At 41.1% G+C, this 23,036-nt stretch overlaps 1 protein-coding gene across 1 annotated transcript in view; it reads right to left on the reverse strand.

The window, feature by feature from the left end:
• JAG1 (jagged canonical Notch ligand 1) overlaps window positions 1-22,805 on the reverse strand; it is a 40,537-nt gene extending 17,732 nt beyond the window's left edge. The window contains exons 1-6 of the mRNA XM_075863084.1: window positions 22,419-22,805; window positions 21,651-21,956; window positions 5,191-5,242; window positions 3,195-3,449; window positions 2,829-2,889; window positions 144-274 (exon numbers count right to left, since the gene is read on the reverse strand). Coding sequence (XP_075719199.1) covers window positions 144-274; window positions 2,829-2,889; window positions 3,195-3,449; window positions 5,191-5,242; window positions 21,651-21,956; window positions 22,419-22,496 — 883 coding nt within the window. The 5' untranslated portion in view covers window positions 22,497-22,805. The remainder of the gene's footprint in view (window positions 1-143; window positions 275-2,828; window positions 2,890-3,194; window positions 3,450-5,190; window positions 5,243-21,650; window positions 21,957-22,418) is intronic.
• Window positions 22,806-23,036: the final 231 nt, after the last annotated feature.

The following is a 23,036-nucleotide window of genomic DNA, read 5'->3' on the forward strand; positions in this document are numbered from 1 at the left end:
AGGACTAATATTAATGTATACTGGCTCTGCAGCTGTTCCTTCAAGGTTGGAATGTAATTTAACAGAAAAACACACACACAACTTGTATAAAAAGCAAAAGGCTTTACTTAGGGAATGTCGAGTTTGCTGTATGATTAGCATACCTTTGTTACAGAGCTGACCACCCCAATTCGTTTCACACAGACACTGCCATGGTTCAATGCAAGTGCCATGGACACATCCTGGGTGAGGAATGCACTTGTCACAGTACTGTCCCTGCCATCCATATTGGCATCTAAATTGGAAAAATAAAAAATGTAAAAAAAAAAATATTATACAATTTGCCTACAGAGCACAGGAATCCTTCCCGCTTGCATAAAAATGTATTGCATTCCTAGGGGGTGTTTTTGGTGCTTGGTAGACAAACCTACTAGTAATTTTGGCCAAGATCTGTAAGCCAATCTTTTTACAAAAGAATAACTGTTCTGGGAGACCCTGCATGGTGCCATTGAACACAATAATACTCTATTCTCGGGTCATTTAAATGAGACCGGGAGGGTGGGTACTCCCTACAAATCAATCTCTAGGCAATGTCAGAGAGGACAATCAATTGCGTGTAAAAGAAAAAGAACCCAGAGAACAATGGAAATGCTGCTTTCCTGCCTGCCGACTTTTTCCCTGCTACATTTGTGTGTGAGAGAATATATATATATATATATATATATATATATATATATATATATATATATATTACTAATGCACACGCACTGTATAAACAGCCACTCTCATTTTCTAGGATCCAGGTTTAGAAAAATTAATTATATCCGCTAAAACAAAGTAGAAGCCGCCATTTGGAAATCATAACCACATGAAGCACTGAAGATAGGAAACAGACGTGCAGAGTTATAAACGGCTAGTGGGGTCTTCAAATATTACATCAAGGATTCCAAAGCTAAACACTCCTTCAATGCCCAGGACTAAAAACTTCCCCCCAAAGCGGTCTTTAAATTTGTAAAAATAAACCATTAGATAGAGGTCACTCAGACTTCAAATACAAGTCTGCAAGAGCAAATCCATATCATGGGAAAGCTAGTGCATTGTGAAGGGGGAGAAGAAGAAAAAGAGAGTCCTTTTAACCCTCAGCTCTACTGTTCTTGTTGTATGGAATGCACACAATACTTATAGAAGAACAAAGAGTTGGTGTGAACTGATGCCTGCAGTGGACTGCCTTGTTAGCCTATCAGGTGGCCACAATGCCACTCCAATTAATGCTTTACACAGCCGATCTCTAGTAGTGCTACTAAAATTGCTTACAATTTATCTCCTATTTTGGGCTTACCCCTAAAAAACGTAATAAAAACACAATATTAGCGGACAACTTGGCCAGACTATGGAAAAAGTGTGCCGTTTTTGGCATCAAGAATATATAGGAGATATCCTGACCTGTATATAGTTTCAGAAGTACTTCATGAAAAAACAAAAAGACATTTATATATGTACAAGCCACTTTCAGACCACCATAATGCAGGCACATTTTTGTGTCCCTATTAATGCACAATACCCGAACCTCCTGTGGTTCTAGTGAACCGGACAAAGATCTCAATAGAATCACTCAAAGTCCGGTTCAGTAGAACTGCAGGACCAGTTATTGTGACTAGCAACATGGTCCTCGGTTCCTGGGTGAGGTCAACCACCTTTGTTTTGTCTCCAGGATCAGCATCCATCTCAATTATGAGCCTGTAATTTAGCTTTTCTGTGCCACCCCAGCCAATCACACTATTTATATTGTTCAGGCTTCTCGCAGACAAGACTATGTATGCAAATAACGTGTGGGAAAGTTGCACTTTAAACAAATACTGTATGAGCAGTAGTGCATGTCTGAGCATCGAGTGGGAGGCGAGATGTAGAAAGAGAAAGGCCTAAAATCTGGAAAAAAGGGCCTGTTCTTGTAGTGACACAGCAAGTCATGTTTATTTTAGCGACAAGTGCACAAATCATTAGACCTCGCCTCGTGATCTGAGTTACGGTATACAATGCCCAGGGCATTTATCTTATACGTACTCTATGTGACTGCCTGAATAGTGTTACATTAGCCATTCCGTTTGCCATGTGATGCCAAATCGAATGAGAACATATTGTCGCAAAAAAATATTCTTCAATTAAAAAATTCCCTTAATAGGTAAATTTTGTATTTGAGTTATCTAGTGTTAGCATAAATTATTCATGTAAATCCAGAAAATGTACTTTAGTCATCTGGAGCCTACCATGTTTTGCAAATGACGTTTAAAGGAAAATCGGACTGTGTGCGTATATACATACAATTATAAATCTAAACACATACATTACTGTAATTAAAATTTACATTTGAAGTCGAACCTTCCTGCGATATAGCAAAAGCTTAGCAATGCCATAAAGACGAAGATGAAAGATGATCTGTAATTCCAATATTTTAATTATTAAATTGTCCGGGTATGTATAAAACCTGCTTTCCATTGTATCAAAGCCAGAACCACAGACAACTTCAAAGCTTAGCAACAAACAGTGTCTACTGACAAGATTCCATCTCAGCCATTAACCTCTCAGCACTCAAATGCTGGCTCACAAGAGCGGAGGGACCCAGAGATTTTACTAATCCCATTCTAAAGAATGCCTCACTTTTTGCCTATTGATAGACGATGTGGGGGATGGATAGTACAAAGTGTTAACCCCTGTAATGACACGGAGCTAAGAAGTACACTGGCAAGGATCCCATTATGGCTCCTAAACAAGGATAGAGGTCACAACTGTGTACGGGTATTTAGGTCAGGACTTTGTCTCGTAAAGTTTCAAAAAGTTGTAATGTACTTTACCTGCATTCCCCAGGAACCTTGCAATGGCCATGCTTTGGGCTACAGCCTTGGCTGCATATAGCTGAAAACACAAAAATAAAATCATATGGGGTTAAAAGTCAGTCATTTTATCCCATAAGTCTTCTGTCACAGATATCACACTATCTAGGGATGGGCAACATTTTGTAGGCTTTAGTAGCAAGACCGTAATTAGATCATTTTATTGGCCTAGCAATAAGAAAGTTCATAGAGCAATGGATAACAACCCAAATAGTTAGGCATCAGTAGCAAATTTCTGTGGCCATAGGCATCCGATTTTGTCCAACTGACTACTACTTCATATAAAAAAAATAAAAAATAAAAATAAAGTCTCAAAAAACGAGGTACCTTTGTTACATTCAGGTCCGTTCCAGCCTTCCAAGCAGGTTTTGTTGCCATTCTGGTCACAGGTGTAATGTCCAAAGAAATCATCTCGGGGCCGACATAATTTATTGCAGCCAAAGCCATAATAATGTTCGCCACAAGTTACTCGGATCTGATACTCGAAATGAGCCATTCCAGCGTTTTGTTTGAGGGTTTGCCATTGGCGGCTAGGGTTGATCATCCCGGAGTAGGTGGACTTGTCTATGATGTCATCACGATCTTTTAAAAGAAAATGATAAATTAACGTCACCATTTAGATTATGAAACTCACCAAAGAAGAAAAAAAAAAAAAAAAAAACTAAAAAGAGATCCTTGATTCTGGAGGAACTTCCCAACAAAACAGTCGGAGAAAACCTTGCCGGCATACTAGAAACATGCCAAGACACACGACCGGTCCTTTCGAAACATACATCTGCTTAACATTATAACCTGAAATAATATTTCACAGTAGCCCAGAATATTGTATATATCTGCGGTATTTCACTCTGTACCTTATGACTTAAACGATCTGACACTGTCTTACGACCTGCAGCAAGCTCTGCTTTGACTGCAAAGTGAAGAATTATCATAAAACATTTAAATTAACTCTGCACACAGTGGAAAGAAAAGCACAAGGGCAGGCCATTTAGCATAGCAAACAAGAAATCGTAAGGGCCTTGTATAACAAACAAGAGAAGGGGAAAATATTCACCTACTGAGATACCTTTGGAACGGACGGCAATTTTTTTTTTTTTACTTTCTTTGCACAAGAAAATATTTTAGGACATCTAGATTGTATATTAAATTGCACAATTTAAAAGGCCATAAGACTGCATAGATTTTACAAAAATAAAAGCACTCTAAACAGCCAGGAAACGGTTCAGAAACACCAGATTAGCGGTCCATTTTCATTCCTTATATAATACGCCTTTGATATGGTTACATTTGGCCTAAACAAAATTGCCCATAATCCTTACAAGGGACAGTAATGCTAGATTAGGGCAACCTTGGCTTGCACCTGCCCTAGTTATCGTCCATTTCAAAACATTTTCATAACCAAAATTGTTCATCTACAGAGGGGGCTGTCATTCTTCAGATCAACTTATCAGCACTTCTGCGACTAGCTATGGGAATACCATTAGCTTGCAGGAAAAGGAGAAATAAAAACAAACTTCTATCACTAAACCCCAGACGTTTGACTTGAAGGTCAAAAATGAGCCCCACTGTGGTCTCTTGATGGGAATGAACTGTTGCTATTCCTTTGTTTATTTTTTGTGCAGTGAAAAATGTGGCGAAGGAAGAAATAGCGCAAAAACTCTGGTTTAACCCATGAATACTTTTCTAAACCAGCCACTGTAGGCGATTCCATTTAGTAAACTTAGCTCAAAGTTTGTTTGAACCTCAAAGATCTTCCCGTTATGAAAACTACAGTATAGAGAACTAAAGTAAGGCGGCGCTCGAACATTTACGCGTATTCAAAAACACGGAGTAAAACCTCAAAGAACACGGCTCGGTACAACCCCTGAGTTGTACGCGGCACCCATAAAAGTATAGGTGCCCTACTGTATCTCAAGATGCTTCAAATTTCACACCGTGGGAAACCGACAGAAGAAAAAAAAAAAATTGGGCATGTTCTATTGGATGATGTATTAAGACCGTATTTAAATTTTCTTCTAGAAGTACATGGTGGCACATGGAGCATCTGCGGAGTCTTCTTGTGCCTCCATGCACATAGTTCTGCCGTATACATGAGGCCTAGAGTCAAGAGGTCTCCTCTAGGAAACAGGCGAGATTAAAATAACTACTTGCTTCCGGCGTACCTAGAGTCATAAATGCTGGTATCTCAATGTATCACTGTGAAAGTGATAGACTACTTGTTGATTAGAGAGAAACACAAGACAAATAGCCTATTTTTCCATGTAGAGGACTAGCACAGTGGCTTGCGGTATGACTGCGAGGGATAATGTATCTTAATACTAACCATTGGTCTCATTATTGTGATCCCACGCTTCAACAACCAAGGTGTATGATCTCTGTAAAAAGAACAGAAAATTGGTTAGTTTTTGGCCAATAAAAAACTGCGATACAAATTTTTAAAAACTATGCAAAGGATAGTAAAAACACACAAAGATATTGGATCTATGTATTTGTTTGTGCCAATTAAATCCTAAATAGGCAACAGATTACATGTAAATCAAACATGATCCTCTTTCACCCTCCTAAGCTAACTTATCCCGACTGATTCAGCAGAGACCTTTCACCTGAAATTACTCAGCATTGTCAACACTAATGAGTTTAATGTATTTGACTGGGAAGAACCAATAAACATTGTCATATTAACCTATAACAAAAATGTGCGACTTCTAGGAACAAAAACATAAGAAGAACACCCAAAATAGGATGCGAAGGAAGGGAAATACGTGCATATTCGTATAGTCTCCTCCAAACACTAATTCACTGAGCATCTGAAGCGAAGTCTCCTGGGAGTTTTTGCTTTTCAGCACCTCTTTGAAAGCTTTGTCTGCAATAGACCATCACTGCTCCCACAAGTATCAGGTAACGAGAAAAAGAACTGATGAATTTTCGCGGGGTTGGAGAGGAAAGAGGAAAGCTTCTTTAATACAAAGCCTAGGACCTAAGCATTCAAAACCTTTAGGACACAGCTATGTGTCACATTTATAGGCACACTAATCTGACCAGGAGATCTCATACATTCCTGTAATAATCATAAGCATCTACTGCTTAACTGACTCCTCAGCTCTGGACGGTTGCCAACCATTGTATACAGCCACCTTTTATCTCTACTCCACATAAGCAAGTCGTAGAGACGGAAGCTTGCGTTCTCGCTCTCCGCTCAGCTCAGGCTTAGACGAGGTGCAGCTACAATGGGAGCACTTTAAAAACACGTCTTTAAGGAGAATAGAAGTGGCTAAATCCTCTTCTGTATTCTCATTCGAGCAAGTTAGAGCTAGTGCCCAGCAAGACAGGAACTAAACGAAAAAAATTACTTGGCTCAGCCATGGCAGTAGCTGTAGATCCCAAACCATTTGGAAACAAATGGAATGTGGTAATTACATAGAAGACAAACCAGAAGCGAGAATATAGCATTTATAGAGAAAGGTAAACACCTTGAAGGTGTAGGCATAAAGATAACTTCAAAAGTCAGCATAAAGCTACTTCTAATAACTTGACCGAGCACGCCGTCTTTGAAGGAAAGCCCTTCTTTGCGAGGCTCCACTTGGAATATTGCCTAAATATGTTTCGTAGTCAAAAGAACAGGATTCCATTTTGTGCACAGATAACTGTGGGAAAATTCAGAGACGCGTAAGCAAATCTGGACATGTTTGGACATGTAGACAGTCTCCAATACAAAAGGCCACCAGCCAGGGCCATTTACCAGGCAGTAAAGCTATATCCTCCTACTATTATTTACAGCACACGCTATATTTTTATGGGCCTTTATTCGACTTGTACGGTACCGACAAAAGGAATCTGCAAAGTGTTCGCAACAATCTCCCAAATACTTGCTGCATTATTACCACACCTTCATTCTTGAGTAGAAGGCACGTAAATGTTATGAGAGTTTCTTTAAAGACTGAAGTTAATTTCGAGTGGGTGATGGGTAAAGAAAACTTACAGTATTTTTACATACAACAAACCCTGTGGATATTGAGATAGAAGACGGCTCAGGAGGTGCGCTGTACGGATTTCCAAAAATATTTAAAGTCAATAGCTCTTCTTTTTTCAAGATTCAATATATCCAGAATAGGAGTGGATTGTAAAGGCAAGATAAACAAAAATGCTATCATCTTAACCAAATCCTAGGGGTCCAAAACGTGCACGGTAATTGTTTTTTTTTTGTTTTTTTTTAGTAAACATGGGTCCTTCTTTGCTGTAATTTAGATAGGGACCAGAACAGTTTATATCCACCGATAGAATGTTTTTTGGCCACCAAGTTTTAATTGATTTAGCACAGTATTATTACGTGTCAGTCTTTATAAATGTATCACATTGTGTCAATGTGCACCCGCTGATAATTACCAACCCTCGTAATACTTCATACAACCCCCTCAGTTTGCCCATTTGTCTTTTAACAATGCACAGAGCAGTAGGCCAATGATTTATATCTGCCAGGACTGGAATGCCGAACTGATGTTAGTGCCAAAATGGATAACGAATGACTAACTGAAGATCCAAATCGGGCGCCACATTCACTCCACATCTGCCAGCCTAGTTGTGTGAATCTCTACATCACCCAGAAAATTCCTGTGCGCTCTCGTATATGGCGTTTGAGGTATCGCTGCAAATCTTATAGGGCAACAAGCTTTTCCAAGAAGAAAAAATAGGTAGCTACTTATTCACAAGAAAAAAAAACAAAAAAAAAACAAAACATAAGTCACAAATCATTGATATTGGTCATTAAGACTTCCATTTATAGGATTGCTCACATTATTATGTACACAAGATTATTTTTGCAAAGAAGAAAAGTTCATTTTAGAGTTTTAGGGTATGTTCATACGATGAGTTTTCAGGCGTATTTCAGGGCGTAAATGCCCCGAATTATGCCTGAAAAACCTGTAGCCGAACGCCTACAAACTACCCAGTAAAATCAATGGGAAAAACGGCATTTCGTTTCAGACGTTTTAAAAACCGGCGCTTAAAAAAAAAAAAAAAACACTGCGTGGAAAGAAGGAGCATGTCACTTCTTGAGGCATTTTTTGGAGCGGTTTTTCATAGTGTCAATAGAAAGACAACACCACAAAACAAGTTTTCAGCTTCAAAAACTGCTGAAAATCAGGAGGCCGTTTTCTCTGAAAACGGCTTCGTAATTTTCAGCCGTTTTTACTTGTGCGTGTGAACATAACTATCATTCGGTCTGTCACATTTGCAAAAAGTTTTTCAGGAATTTTACCAAATAACCACTATCTGTATATTGGCCTTTTGACAAAAGTAATTAGTAGTCCAGCAGGTCAGAAAAGTGAATTCTATTTAGTCAAATCTGAAACAAAGCAGGCCATGTCAGGGCCATAGGCAGTCAATTAATCTTTTTGGCGTTTCTAAAGTGATCTTAAACTGGTTGAAATGTAAAAAAATTGTGTCCAATAAATCTGCCATGTGCCAGACGTTCTTAAAATTAGTGTTGTTGCTTACATGGCAGACACTACACATAAAATGGACATCCAAAAACAAAAAAAGTGCCCCAAAAATGTCATGACGCTACGAGAAAAGAATTACAAACATTAGTTTCATACTTGTATGCAATAGACAACAGCTACATCTGAAGGTAATCCCACTGTACATCGCTTTTCCGGCTTTTCCATTCCACCTGAAGCCATTTATGCGGCCGGAGATATAATACCGAATGAAAACGAGAGCCAGAGGGAGAGAAAAGCAAGCTCATTGACAATTATAAATGGGAACTGTTGGTTTAATAATGGGTGAATGAACACTCACATCCTCGCTGCTGCATTCAGGTTTACTGAACATCTCTGGAATGAAGGCAACCAGCAGGTTCTAATGTTCCCATGACCATAGATGACCTCTGATAAATATACATCCAACCCAAATAATAAAACTGCACACAGTCAATGTATTAAAAGGAGAGATCCGCAGTGTTAAAGATCAGCTGTGTGCGGATAATGTCACACTTAATTAGCCACTAGAGGTCTGACCCAGAGCCAGGAAAAAAAAGTGCCCCTCCAGGAATACGCGGAGCGTAGAGACCTTACAAGCCGCAGTGAATGTAGTAGACGTTTCACGTACAACCATCTAGAGATCATAATACTTCATCATCTATAACATACCTAATATATTCAGATATAGCCGATCAGTAGTCTATGAGTGAATGTTACATTATAGCATCATGTACAGTCATACATTTAGTGGCGTTAAAAGGAACATATTAATCGATAAATTGAAAATTTATACTAAGAATTCAGACTTCCTTTGCGGCTTTGGGTGAACTACAAGGGCCAGCATGAAAGATTGCTAGGCTAATAATAAAAAAAGGGAAGAAGGTCTTCTCTAGAACAGCATGGGAGAATTTGTACCAGAACCACCAATATGGCCGCCTCTGCAGTTCCCATAAGAATTTGACACTCAGCTCTTCTAGACTCCAAAATAGCAAATCTGCATAGCTGTATTATGCAGATTTGCCTTTCAGGAGTACGGGAAAGCTGGGTTGCAACCCCTTTGGGAACGAACGGTGGCCATATGGTTTTTTTCATCCAGTTTTCCTAAAAACAGATATACCCAAGTAATTTTTAACTATGAAGAGGATATCGCAGTGACTTGGGATTTTAGAGGAAAATGCACGTTAAGAACATAAGCTGCCAGGCTGTCGCAGTAAGAAGCGGTCAATTAAATTCTCACATTTTCCCAGCACACGTATAATAACGACAGCCATGCAGATTGAAGCGCTGGCTGCTGCCTTGCCTACACACAGACACTAAACACTACGTCGTCTGTATATGCATCATGTATCGTAGTTGCAATTTCCACAAACTTTGCCAAGAACGGAGCTTTCACCAGATATGAAAAAGCACCTAATCATGTCACTGCTCGGAGCCCAGCTCGTAAGCTTTACAAAAAAAAAGGAACAAAGCTCGTCGGGCCTTGTCCGTAAATTGCTGACTGGACAGGAAAACCAGCTTTCACATAATTCCTAAAGAACCAAAACAAAAAGTGATGAGCAATGCCATATTTACTGATGGGGCAGCAAAAGAAAGCGGCTTACTCATCGCGTAACACACGAGCACCCCCTGTCCAAGCGCACATCAAACACAGGGTTTCTCTAACGAGTAACATACGCGATAGCCGGCACGAGAATGGCACGGCGAGACGACGAATGCCATCACTAATAATAGCTCTATAACCACATCAAGCAAAAACTGAAAATAAATTCATTAACCAAGTTTTTTTTTTGTGTGTGCGCCGCTGTAGCCAAAGCCACAAACCAGTAACCGAATTCATGAACTTGTACGATACAGATGCAAACGTCTTGCCAAGTGACGGAGGGCAGACAAATGCCACTATCTGAACTATGCATGTGTTGTATCCAATACGCAGGACTGATCTCTCATCTGGCAAGCCTACTGGAATAATGAGTATCCTGTGAATACATAATGTGCTCAAGTTGCCATTGTGTGAACTAAGTCCACGGTTTGTCTGGGAGCCGAGCTCTGCTGAGTCTACTGCTGCTTCCTGTTGCTTGTCCTGTATTTGCATTATTTTTGGATGGGCCCCCATTATGTTCTGTAATCCTCGGTGCAGTCAGAATGGCCACACTATTGTTCTTGGTTAATATTACCAGTCATTGCCTGTCTGGGTGGCCAGACTACAATGTATCCTAATCACAAAAACTAGCATGTATTAAAAAAAACAAAAAACTGAAAACATACACCTATAAACGAAAAAGCTAAATTTTGTTTTTTTTGTCAAGGATGATATGAATAATCCTGTTAACATTATCTGTCAACTTTAGGTTTAAGGGGTAGGGTGGAATGTATGGCATTCTGCGATCATTTTTTGTTATGTAACGCGTGTCTAGGTTTTTTTTATTTTTATTAGACTTTGTTATTTATTTTGCTTGGTGCAGTGATTTTTATTCATGTATTTATAATATAATGCAAAAAAAATTTCTGTGCTCTCAGAAACAAAAAGGGGGTTTAATTCAGGGGAAGCGGGCATATCTGGCTCGTGCAACAAAAATGGCAAAATGCCCTATGTGGACCTGACTTAAAAGCGGCCATACAAGGGAAAAAATAAAATAACACCCACACACCACTTCCATAAAGACGCCATAGATAGGATAAAGTAAAATTTATTTCAAAGTAGACTTTTATTGTGGCCATAAATTCCTTACCGACCATTTGACATTAACCCACCATCTTAAAGAATCCCACCGATAATTAAATGCACTAGTTACAAAAGGGTGGCAAGGTTAATAGATCGAATACCAGCTGGCCAGCCAAGCACAGCAGTCAGGTTCACACACAGCAAGCAGGAACAAGAGCCCTTTCTACTTATTTACCTGAAGTGCAGTAACTGGGTTGAGCTGGTAAAAGGACTTTGAACACTGTAGAGGCTGCATTTTTAGGATATGATTTCTCACAATGCGGATATGAAGTGCGCCGACTGTACGAGTGTCTGGAGACTGCTGACCTTTTACCCATCATTTACCCACTACAATTGCCCAATATTATTTTACTCCAGCAATATCGCCGTCTTTATTCCATATTGACTCCGTTATCTGCCAGAAAACCATATAGTAAGTGAGATATGTTCACATTAACTATGCGCGGAAGGTTGGCTTCACACTGTACAAATCTACAAAGGTTCAACCCGCAAGATTATGACGATGGCGGTGTTCAGCAACAATTTTGACAGGCTTGACTGCTATCACTCATGTCATTGGGGACATTTATGGTCTGAGAAATATTAAATCTTACTTGCCTGATGGCCTTTTGGGGTCATTTATATTTAGAAATGGTTCCTATATGCATGCAAACCTATTAAAGGAGTTGTCCGAGATTTAATGACTGTTAATGCTTGTAATTTATAAATGTAAATACATTTGTAATATACTTACATTTTCCAAAGTGGCCCCGTTTCCAGATCCTGCTGTGGGGTACTTGACGGGTGACATCACTCTCTGCACTGGCTCTGGCCGCTTTGTTGATCTTGAATTCTTTGCCGGGTATACGACACGTCACTTGTGACGTGCCGTGTATGGGCTGTTCTGCTTTACAGCCCGTAACGTGCATGCACGGTCACTGCTGTTCTCGCGGTCTCTGATGTTCGAGATAGCAGGGGCCGCGCATGCGCGTTACAACAGAACAAGCCGATATACACCACGTCACAAGTGACGTGTCGTATACCCGGAAAAGAATTCAAGAACAAAGCGGCCAGAGCAGAGAGTGACGTCGCCCGTCAAATTCCCCACGGCAGGATCTGGAAACGGGGCCACTTTGGAAAATATAATTATATTTATAAATTACAAGCATTAAACACAAAGTCATTAAATCTCAGACAACCCCTTTATGCTCCACAGTTCCCTCATTTAGTGACCACAAATGATGTTGTAGTACAACAGCTGGAATCCCAGGTTAGGCCCTCCGTAGCAAGAATGTTAGCTCTGCATCATTCAGGGTATGTTCCCACACACAGGATACGCTGCAGATTTTCTGTAACAATCTCTTAAAAAAGAGAAAAAAAAAACAAAAAAAACCACACTGGTAAATCGGTTACAGATATCGGCAACAAATAGTGCGTTTTCCCCGCTCATGTTGCAGCAGTTTTACTGATTTAGTGGTAAAGAGGCTCTGTCACCACATTATAAGTGGCCTATCTCCTACATAAGGAGATCGGCGCTATAATGTAGATGACAGTAATGCTTTTTATTTAAAAAAAACAAAACTATCTGTTTTCACCACTTTATTAGGGATTTTAGATTTATGCTAATGAGTTGCTTAATGTCCAAGTGGGCGTTGTACAGAGGAGTGTATGACGCGGACCAATCAGCATCATGCACTCCTCTCCATTCATTTAGTCAGCGCATAGGGATCCTGTTAGATCCTTATGTGCTGTCTTATACTAACACATTAACGATACTAAAGTGTTTAGACATTCCACAGAATGTCTATTCACAATCTCTGCACTTCGTTACTGTTTCTGTGGTAGTTACAGCAGAGGAAGCGTAATCTCGTGAGATTACGCTGTAGATGACAGGTTCCGAGATTACGCTTGCTCTGCTGTAACTACCATAGACAGAGTAACGAAGTGCAGAGATTGTGAATAGACATCCCGTGGAATGTCTATTCACTGTCTAAACACTTCGGTATTGTTAATGTGTTAGATCCTTATGTGCTGTCTTATACTAACACATTAACAATACCGAAGTGTTTAGACAGTGAATAGACATTCCACGGGATGTCTATTCACAATCTCTGCACTTCGTTACTCTGTCTATGGTAGTTACAGCAGAGCAAGCGTAATCTCGGAACCTGTCATCTACAGCGTAATCTCACGAGATTACGCTTCCTCTGCTGTAACTACCACAGAAACAGTAACGAAGTGCAGAGATTGTGAATAGACATTCTGTGGAATGTCTAAACACTTTAGTATCGTTAATGTGTTAGTATAAGACAGCACATAGGGATCCTTTTAGATCGCTATGTGCTGACTAAATGAATGGAGAGGAGTGCATGACGCTGATTAGACCAAGTGGGAGTTGTACAGGGGAGTGTATGACGCTGACCACTTGGTCTAAAGTAAAAACACGCCCACTTGGGCATTAAGCAACTCATTAGCATAAATATAAAATCACTAATAAAGTGGTGAAAACAGATAGTAATGCTTTTTATTTAAAACAAACTGTCACCTACATTACAGCGCCGATCTCCTTATGTAGGAGATAGGGCGCTTATAATGTGGTGATAGAGCCTCTTTAAACATTGGTTATAGCAAAGTATATGTGCACCTGCAGTTTTCCAGTTGTTTTTACTGTGTTACCGCTGCACAAACCGCAACATAAATCTGTTGCGGAATTTCTGCTCCCCATTGAAGTCGATTGGCCAAACACGCAGCACAAGTTGACATGCTGCTTAATTGAAAAATGCACCGTAAAACACTTTCCGCACGACTTGTGCATTTTTTTTCCCACAGCTTGGGCATGAGATTTTCTACATTTTCGCACAGAATTCTGTTGCGGAAATTCCACAGCGTTTACACTATGTGGGAACCCCCCTTAGGCTACGAGCGTGACAAATCTATGTGCGTAAAATTTGCCCGAGTGCGTTGCAATTTGCTTCAGCGTCCTTGGTGAGTGGCATGTGTTTTTCACGCGCTCGCAAACCCCTTTTTTTTTAATGTAATGGATGCGTAAAACACGGATGTGTGTCCGTGGTTTTCACGCACCCATTGACTTCAATATAGGACATGCAGTGAGTTTCACGCAACAGACACACGCGGTCTGAAAACTCACGCAGGTGTAAATAGCCCGATTGAAATCAATGGGGCCGTATGCTCTGCGTTGTTTCAACGCAAAGCACACGGGCGAGAATCACGCTCGTGTGACTGAGCCCTTACACGTCCAATATCTTATCTGTCCAACTGGGAAAGGTCACGAGGGTTTAGCAATGTAAACTGGAGGGGGCTGTGGAATGCTTGTACAATTCATAAGTGTTTTATAGGTGATCTATTACATACAACAACAGTAACCTGCAGAAAATACTGAAAGCACAGAAATTCCATAAATCACATTTCTATAATACACATCGAAATCAAGGGACGTGACCAAAAACGCCAAAGACTGAAACAGTGGTGAAATACAAAAATGCCAAAAATGCTTTGATTACAAACTACAGCCAACAGCATCCTACAGATTGGGAGTAAAAGAAAGAAAACAGCACAGCTTCAGCAATCGGGTGAAAGTCAGTCCTCCCAGACTCAGGCTACGAATCAAAAAGATGAGGCAGCGCTCCGGTCGGGAGAAAGATCCCACTTTATTCACATGATTGGAGTGCTGCCTCTATCTTTTGGAGATTGATAGATACACATAAACGTACGTATGTCCCAAGAATACGACGGTTCAGCCATTAAAGAGGCTCTGTCACCAGATTTTGCAGCCCCTATCTGCTATTGCAGCAGATAGGCGCTGCAATGTAGATTACAGTAACGTTTTTATTTTAAAAAAACGAGCATTTTTGGCCAAGTTATGACCATTTTTGTATTTATGCAAATGAGGCTTGCAAAAGTCCAAATGGGCGTGTTTAAAGTAAAAGTGCAAGTGGGCGTGTATTATGTGCGTACATCGGGGCGTTTTTACTACTTTTACTAGCTGGGCGTTCTGACGAGAAGTATCATCCACTTCTCTTCAGAACGCCCAGCTTCTGGCAGTGCAGACACAGCGTGTTCTCCAGAGATCACGCTGTGACGTCACTCACAGGTCCTGCATCGTGTCGGACGAGCGAGGACACATCGGCACCAGAGGCTACAGTTGATTCTGCAGCAGCATCAGCGTTTGCAGGTAAGTAGCTACATCGACTTACCTGCAAACGCTGATGCTGCTGCAGAATCAACTGCAGCCTCTGGTGCCGATGTGGCCAACACGATGCAGGACCTGGGGCAGGAAGTGAGTGACGTCACAGCGTGATCTCTTGAGAACACGCTGTGTCTGCACTGCCAGAAGCTGGGCGTTCTGAAGAGAAGTGGATGATACTTCTCGTCAGAACGCCCAGCTAGTAAAAGTATTAAAAACGCCCCGATGTACGCACATAATACACGCCCACTTGGACTTTTGCAAGCCTCATTTGCATAAATACAAAAATGGTCATAACTTGGCCAAAAATGCTCGTTTTTAAAAATAAAAACGTTACTGTAATCTACATTGCAGCGCCGATCTGCTGCAATAGGAGATAGGGGTTGCAAAATCTGGTGACAGAGCCTCTTTAAGTAGCGACTATCTCATAAAATGCTCTGTCTGATAAGGTTTGAGGAAAACATTAAAAGAAGCCGCTCCCTTGTTAGATAAAGGCTTCTCTAAAGCATAAAATACCGGTGGAGAAAAAAAACATCATCCTCGATTGCTATATAAACACAATATACAATAATGCCGAGTTTAAGTGTCAATTCTGCAACAATTTTATTCGTAACCATTGAGGCCAAAGTGAAACCAGTCCTCATATATATTGCTCATAGCAACCAACCTCATTTCAGCACAAGAAAGAATATTAAATAAATGATATGATGATTTACTATGCGCAACAATGTCAGCATTGGTTTTCATACATCAGGCCCATTATGGTTTTGTGAGCCTGTCCTATGTGACGTCAAAACTCCAGCAAGGAAACAAAACGGGAAAAGTGACGTTGTTGCCCATAGCAACCGATCAGGGGACTGGCGGTCATCTTGCTTCTTCTATGGTGCACAAGTGATGGCGATCTGGATCAATACTTACAGTCAACACTTATAGCAAATACATATACCGATCTCTGGGAGATCAGCACAGGCCACCTATAAAACAAAGCTGGCGTTGCTATGAAACAGCCCAGATGTATTGGGCCCGCTTTTCACAAACGTAAGGGTCACATAGTTAGTCATTAGAGTTTAAAATAATAATTTAAGTTTGAATTTCCTTTTAAATACATTCAGATTTCAATTATATCTAGTTCATCACACCACAGATTATATTTTAACACCAGTATGTAGCCATCAGCAGTTTTGTGCCCTAAAAACTGCTGACAATGCTATATACAGGGTTGGGAGGGCAGTGTAACGATAGCGGTCGTGTCGGTCATGCAAGTTGCATGACCAAGAAGTCGACGTTTAATACCCCACAGCGCCGTGGTTGCAAATGCCACTCTCTGCTAGGAGTGAGAGCTCTAGCGTCCAACCAGGAGACTGCTAAAGCCGTCACTCAGAGCAGAGGGGTGGGGCTGGCAGCATACAGGGAGGAGAACCTGGAGCACTTGAACACATAGGGACTGCCTACGTGGCACCTGCAATCGTGGCGTCGTGGGGGCATTAAATGGATCATTACACAGCACTTTCCCTCTACATAGTGCTGTGAGCTTCTCTTTAAAAGAAAAAAATAAATAAACTTAGGTGCAAATTTGTTTAATACAGGCGGAGAACAGCCCGAGCATATCACATGATTTTTGCCACAATTTTCATAAAATCTTGGCAAAATAAACAAATTCAACCACAACCTACATACACATAATGGTGGTCACAATTGAAAACCACAACTAAAAAGCTAATCGTGAAGAGTGGTGGTTGAAAAGAGTCAATCATATCTTCATTCCTGAAACCTAGTAAACCACGCCTCCTTACTTTTGAGTGACAGCTCCTCGCCTCCCCCTTCCCCCACCCCCCCAAAAACACACATGAAATCCCACGCTTGCACATCTATGTACTATTCTGGTGCGTGTACACAACGGGACACCATAGATACGCATGCGAATTAACTAGATTTTAGGCCTGGACGAGGCAGGAAAGGGTGTAGGACCATACCAGATGGGCGCTAGCTCAGAAGAGATTTGGGCATTTAGAGAAGGACAGTTTTTGGCGGGGGGGGGGGCATAAGAAGAGGAACAAACGAGACTGCCAGATTATAACCATAAAAGGCGCAAAATGTTTGCAGACCGTTATTTAGGAGAGGGGGTAATGGCAATGTACATTTGACAGTAGCAGCCATTGAGGGGTGAGTAGCGTTCAATTGGTGAAATGCTGGTGACCGGTAACCTTTAATATATAAAATACTAAATCTATATCTCATCAAAGCATATCCTAGTTGTCTAAATATGCTTTTTCAGAATATCGATCACGTGCCTTTGCTCATTTGAGCATATACTACACCTAGGCCAACATTTCCACATCTCCTGTCTTGACTGAGGAGTATCAAATGTCTGTTTACACGAGGGGATGTATCACCAAACGACGATAATTTTTAGGTCATCATAAAAAAGGCTCAAACAAGTAATCTTTAACGGATCGTGCAATGGCTGCAGTATTTACACTGGCCAATGATTGCAACCTTTTATATCGATCTTACGATGATTTACTCAATAAATCGCTCTGTGTAAGAGGTCCCTAATCTGTGATGAAATACCCTCTACAGTCTGCAGCCGGAGATCTGGAATTAGATTACTGACCACTATTACTTACAGGCCTAAATAAATGCAATTATACACAAAACCAATACAAACACAACAGCCTCTAAAGTGACATAATGTGATTAGGAAGGATGAAGTAGGGACACCATGAATACATTGGAAACTCTGCGCAGGGGTAGGCCATTCCATTTCGCAGGTGCAGGAAAGTTTAGTGGACTTGTTTTGTTAAAAGTCAGTCTGTAACCTAGCAACTTTGTCAAACCAATGACTTTACATTTATTTACAGCCCCCTATTCTCCAGGCCCATTACTCAAGCCTACACAACAGAGAAGTCTGTTATCCAATCCATGAATTAAGACATCTGAAATACAAAGAAAGGACAATGGAACAAGTCCAGTCCCCCCGACATTAATGCCCGGAACAGCAGTGAGCAAGATATATCACGCACCGTGTGATCCATGCAAAATAACACCGCAGTAGAAAAGCAGTTTCTATCGTAAACTTAATTCATATTTTTGGAAGTAGCTCCCAAAAAAAAACAAAAACGAAAATCTGACTCCCTCCAGGAAATATATAAAGTAAAATATACGAGCATGATTTCCATTTTAATAATTTGGATGGCTTAAAAAGACATTTAATATGACCAAACCATAGGAAAAGAAGCGGCCATATAGCGTTCCCACATTCAGTAACATAAAACTGCCATAGGCTACAATGAAACAGTGCCTCCTGGTGGCCAGCATACTACAAAGAGACAGCAGAAACCAATGCCAAAAGAAAATGAAAAATGATCAGACACAAGAAAACTTTTCAGTATTAGAACGTTGACAAAACTGCAAAGATCCCAGAATTAATGGTTCATAACATCCTTTTACATCTTATGTCCGTCCCCTGACAGATAAGAGAACAGTAGCGCTTCATAACGCAGAACATAATAAGTTGTTCAGGATCAAACACCTAAATTTATTTCCTCAGGTTAGTAGGCAAACATCCGAATGAGCCCGTCCTTCAAAGCAAAAATGAGAAAGAAAGTCAAATGCCACAACAATGGAGGCACTGCACGCGTTGGCAGTACTTCAAATACCACAGATTTTTATAAGACCTTTTATCCCTTTGATGGTAGTTTTTGATAACAGTTTTATCTCGCTGCAAGCAAAACCTGGCTCTTTTTCTCCATCAACAGAGGCCACTAGTGTGAACCAGGGTATTGTGCCAGTATCTGCCCAAACTTTACTTCCAGATCTGCTCAGGAAGCCTAGCGGAGATAGCGATGGATTACGAGGCAGAACTCTCAATACTAGGGGGGGGGGGGGGAGGGCAGAAAATTCTGCATGCTTTTTATGGATGTTATACGATATACTTGTAAATCAGATTGCTGAATACAAAACGTCTAGGAAAGCTGACAATATAGCAAGCACAGAACGTGATTTCATACTAGTCCGTTACAACAGGGGTGGCCTCATCACAAAAAAATATCTGTGGTCCCATTGGGCAAAAACAAGGTTGAAAGCCTGAGAGTGAAAACCACCAGTAGACAAAAGAGAACTGGCCTTTGAGCCAATTAAACCCCCTCAAGGTTAAGCAGTGAATGCCCACACACCAGGAACAGTGATATCCAGCTAATTTAACAACCAAGGTTTGGCATTAGAAAAACAGTACAATTAGATCAGTATTTATGGCATGGACCTTTTTAGTACCTTGACAAGTGAAGCTCAAAGTTTACTACATTTATAATCAAGATCATTTCATTTAAGAAAATCATTGAGTAATATTTCCTCGAAACATCAAAAGAAACCTACAGTTTCTTCAAAACTAAGAAAAACACAAAACAAAAAACACACGACTACATAAACAAAAAAGATTTGAGCAGTAAAACAAAAACCCTACAGAAAATATACAATTTCCAGAGTTGTGTTTTCAAAGCAACCAAAGCATGCTAATGATATGTCAACACACATGATCAGCTTCACCTGATCATGCCCTGTAAACCACACATGGCCTTAGCCCAAACCTAAGATTGATATCTTCTGAAAAGGATTAGGTGGGTGCAAAACATGGACTACCAGCTTGTCCACAAATTGAAGAATCTTACCGAAAAAGTTAAAAAACAAAAAGTTATTTTGGAAACTTTGCAGCACCAAAGCGATGATTAATACGAATGGCACTCCTTGATTCAGTGGAGCTTGCACACCCACCCTGCAACACCTGGCTGGGATCGAAGGACACAGCTGGAGGGGAAGGGTAGGGCAACCACTGGAACGGGCAGGGAATATGGAGATACCATAGGTACAGTATAAAGCCATACCTACTGGATTGATGCCAACCCGGGTTCTAAAAAAAAAAACAAAAAAAAAAAAAACACACATGCAAAGAAATGGATAGCTTACACCAGTAAGTAAGAACAGTCTCCCCAGGGTAGCAAAAGGGCAATTACCACCCTGTCTAGCTTGAGTTTACCAATATAAACCACATGTAAGCCCACGTGTCATTCACTAAAGTAAAACGGTGCAAATGAAGCATTTAAAAGAGCTCACGGAAAATACCACTGTTGGTTGACTGGTGCACAGGGTTTTATGTTAGCAGCACAGTGACAGACAGGTGGATCTACATATCCTGCACTCCCTACACAACAATGTTCTAGGCGCAACATCTCCTGGTGGGCATCACCGGTGAACGATACATTGCCCCCTTACAAATCTCAGACCCTCACACTTGCCAATAGATTTTCTACAGCTGGAGACGCACAAACATATTAAATCACAAGAAGGGAGGGGTGAATTGGAAAACTCAGCCCAACCGGACACTGCTAGAAAGGTTTAGAGGAGATTAATCCACTTCTAGCTCCTCAATGCTACTTGAACACCAGACCGAACTCCTGACCTCCGAATACACTCACAATAGGGGCAATAAGCTGCAATTTTACCAAAAACTATCAATATCTTTTAGATCTACTGAGTTACAGAACAGCCAAGCGTCCCATAGACAAAGTAAACTATCAACTGTATATACACAGACACGTTCAATGTGGCATGTACAAGATGTAACTGAGGAATGAGGGAGTATTCACACACGCAGGTTTTGATCAGGTTTTCTGATGCCGTTTTTAAAGCCGAAAGCTGGTGTGTATCATAAAGGGAGATAAAGTATGACGGATAGATACTACTTCTTGTTTGAATTCACTCCTGGTTTTCGCTTCAAAAACTGCATTAAAAAAAAACCTGCTTGTGTGAATACACCCTAACAATTTATAGGCTGGTTCATCCGATTAGGGTTTCATATACATGAGGGCCCATAGTAGGTTGTATCGTAGACAAATCGTTCTATTTATGGGCAGCGTTACGCAGCATACCCATACAGCAGAGATATACGCTACTACAGGAGGATACACATGTTTCTATGAGCAGCTCATTCTATTCCCAGGCACTCCTCCCTGTCTCCTGGGTCACATACTGGAGATCACAGTCCACTTCTCTACTCCTCAGCCTCCCTCCTCTTCCAATTGTATCCGTTTCTGTATCTCAGGCTGTAGTAGATGATTTAACCCATTGCACACTGACAGCTGATGCCTTGATCCTTTATTACCTACTAAGACATCTACTTGTATAGCCACCAGAAAGGATCTGCAACGCCGCAGTATCTTCTTATTCTGTATTGCTGGAGTCCTGATGTGCAGCGCTGCGGCCACTGTTGGCACCTTGGCTGGAATGCACCGCGTTGCAGGATCATTATGGCAGCAATTACAAATTAAAAAAATAAAATGCATGACTTGTAAAGTAAAGAACACAGCATGTGGAAAAAATAAAAGTTCATTTCACAAATGACTCACCGGCCATGCAAAACTGAAAGGGAGTACAATCCTGTTCCTCTCGCTAGTCCTGCTGAATTTAAGGTTGAAGGAATTCCCTCCTAGGACAGGGGTAGATCCATAGCCGAAACTGCAAGGCCCCCCGACTGACACTCTGGACTGATACTCCTTTAGGCAAACTTTAAAATAAGTATCACACTCATCCCTGGTGCACTTTCTATCAACAGGGCTCCTGGTACCATCGCAGCAATTGCCATTCTGCAATTCTCCATTGGGATTTTGCATAGATAAGATTTCCAATTCGAAGTACCCTGATGCTATAGACACCTGTTACAAATAAAATAAAAAAAAAGGAAAAACACCTATGATGAGCATTAGAGCAAACTAAACAAAAAATAAAAAAAATGCACAATCAATACAGGGCACTAATTGCAAAAAGGTGCATCTTAAAGGGACAGTACACCTAAAAAAAAAAAAAATCTCTCCTCTGAGCATGCAGCTAAATTCAATGTAGAGTGCAGTGATTTTCCATGGGATGACTGACAGGAAGTCCAGAAAAATGTCTGCCCCCCTGATCACCTCTCTCCAGTTCTGAGAACATCCAGAAACATTTACAAACACATTGATCAAGCATGGCAGCAGCAGTAGCTTTGGACTGTAGGTGTAATGCCCCTTTAAATGCATGCAGAAAAGTAGTAGAAGTGCACAGGTTTAAGTGCACTCATTGCATGCAGGAAAGTAGCGATGTCGCGCGGATCCTCCAGTGTGCTGGTGCAGGGAGCTCCATACCTTCAATGGGAAGCATAGTGCAGCAATGATGAGCCTGAAGGATGTGTCAGATAAGAGGGGTCTCCTCCGTAAAAGCATTGCCTCTCTTCTGCAAGTGCTGCCCTGAAGCCACTGATAGCTGGGACCGCTCCACAGCTCTGATATAGGCGGCTGATTTGCTCATGCACGAGTGGAGGACAACACACTCCTCTATTGTCCTGAATGGGCAGCAGCAGCCTCCTCCTTTTATCACTGGACCCTCTATTATTAATATTATTGATTCTGCTCCTTTTCTCTTTTTGCAAACCAGCTGCAAGCGTTGGATGAGGCAGACAATGAGAGCTGAGCGCAGAGTGCAGGCTGACTGAGGGACTGCTCATCTATGCAGAGGCTGCGGGAGGAGCAGGAGGATGGAGCAGCTTAATATTCATGATGCTGGGTGGTCAGAGGCTGCACCCGGCCCCCTCCTCCCCTCACACGACGCCTCCTTCTCCTCATACACCAGGGGGTTGGAGCAGAGACAGCTAGGAAGGGTCTGTCTGTAGGTGAGTGAGACAGGTAGGAAGTTGGGATTAGCTGGCAGCAGACTAACCAGGTGCCAGTCACAACAAGGCAGGGAAATAGCACTGAGCTAGTGCA

The sequence above is a fragment of the Rhinoderma darwinii genome, chromosome 4 (genome assembly GCF_050947455.1).
Source record: "Rhinoderma darwinii isolate aRhiDar2 chromosome 4, aRhiDar2.hap1, whole genome shotgun sequence".
Lineage (NCBI taxonomy): Eukaryota > Metazoa > Chordata > Amphibia > Anura > Rhinodermatidae > Rhinoderma > Rhinoderma darwinii.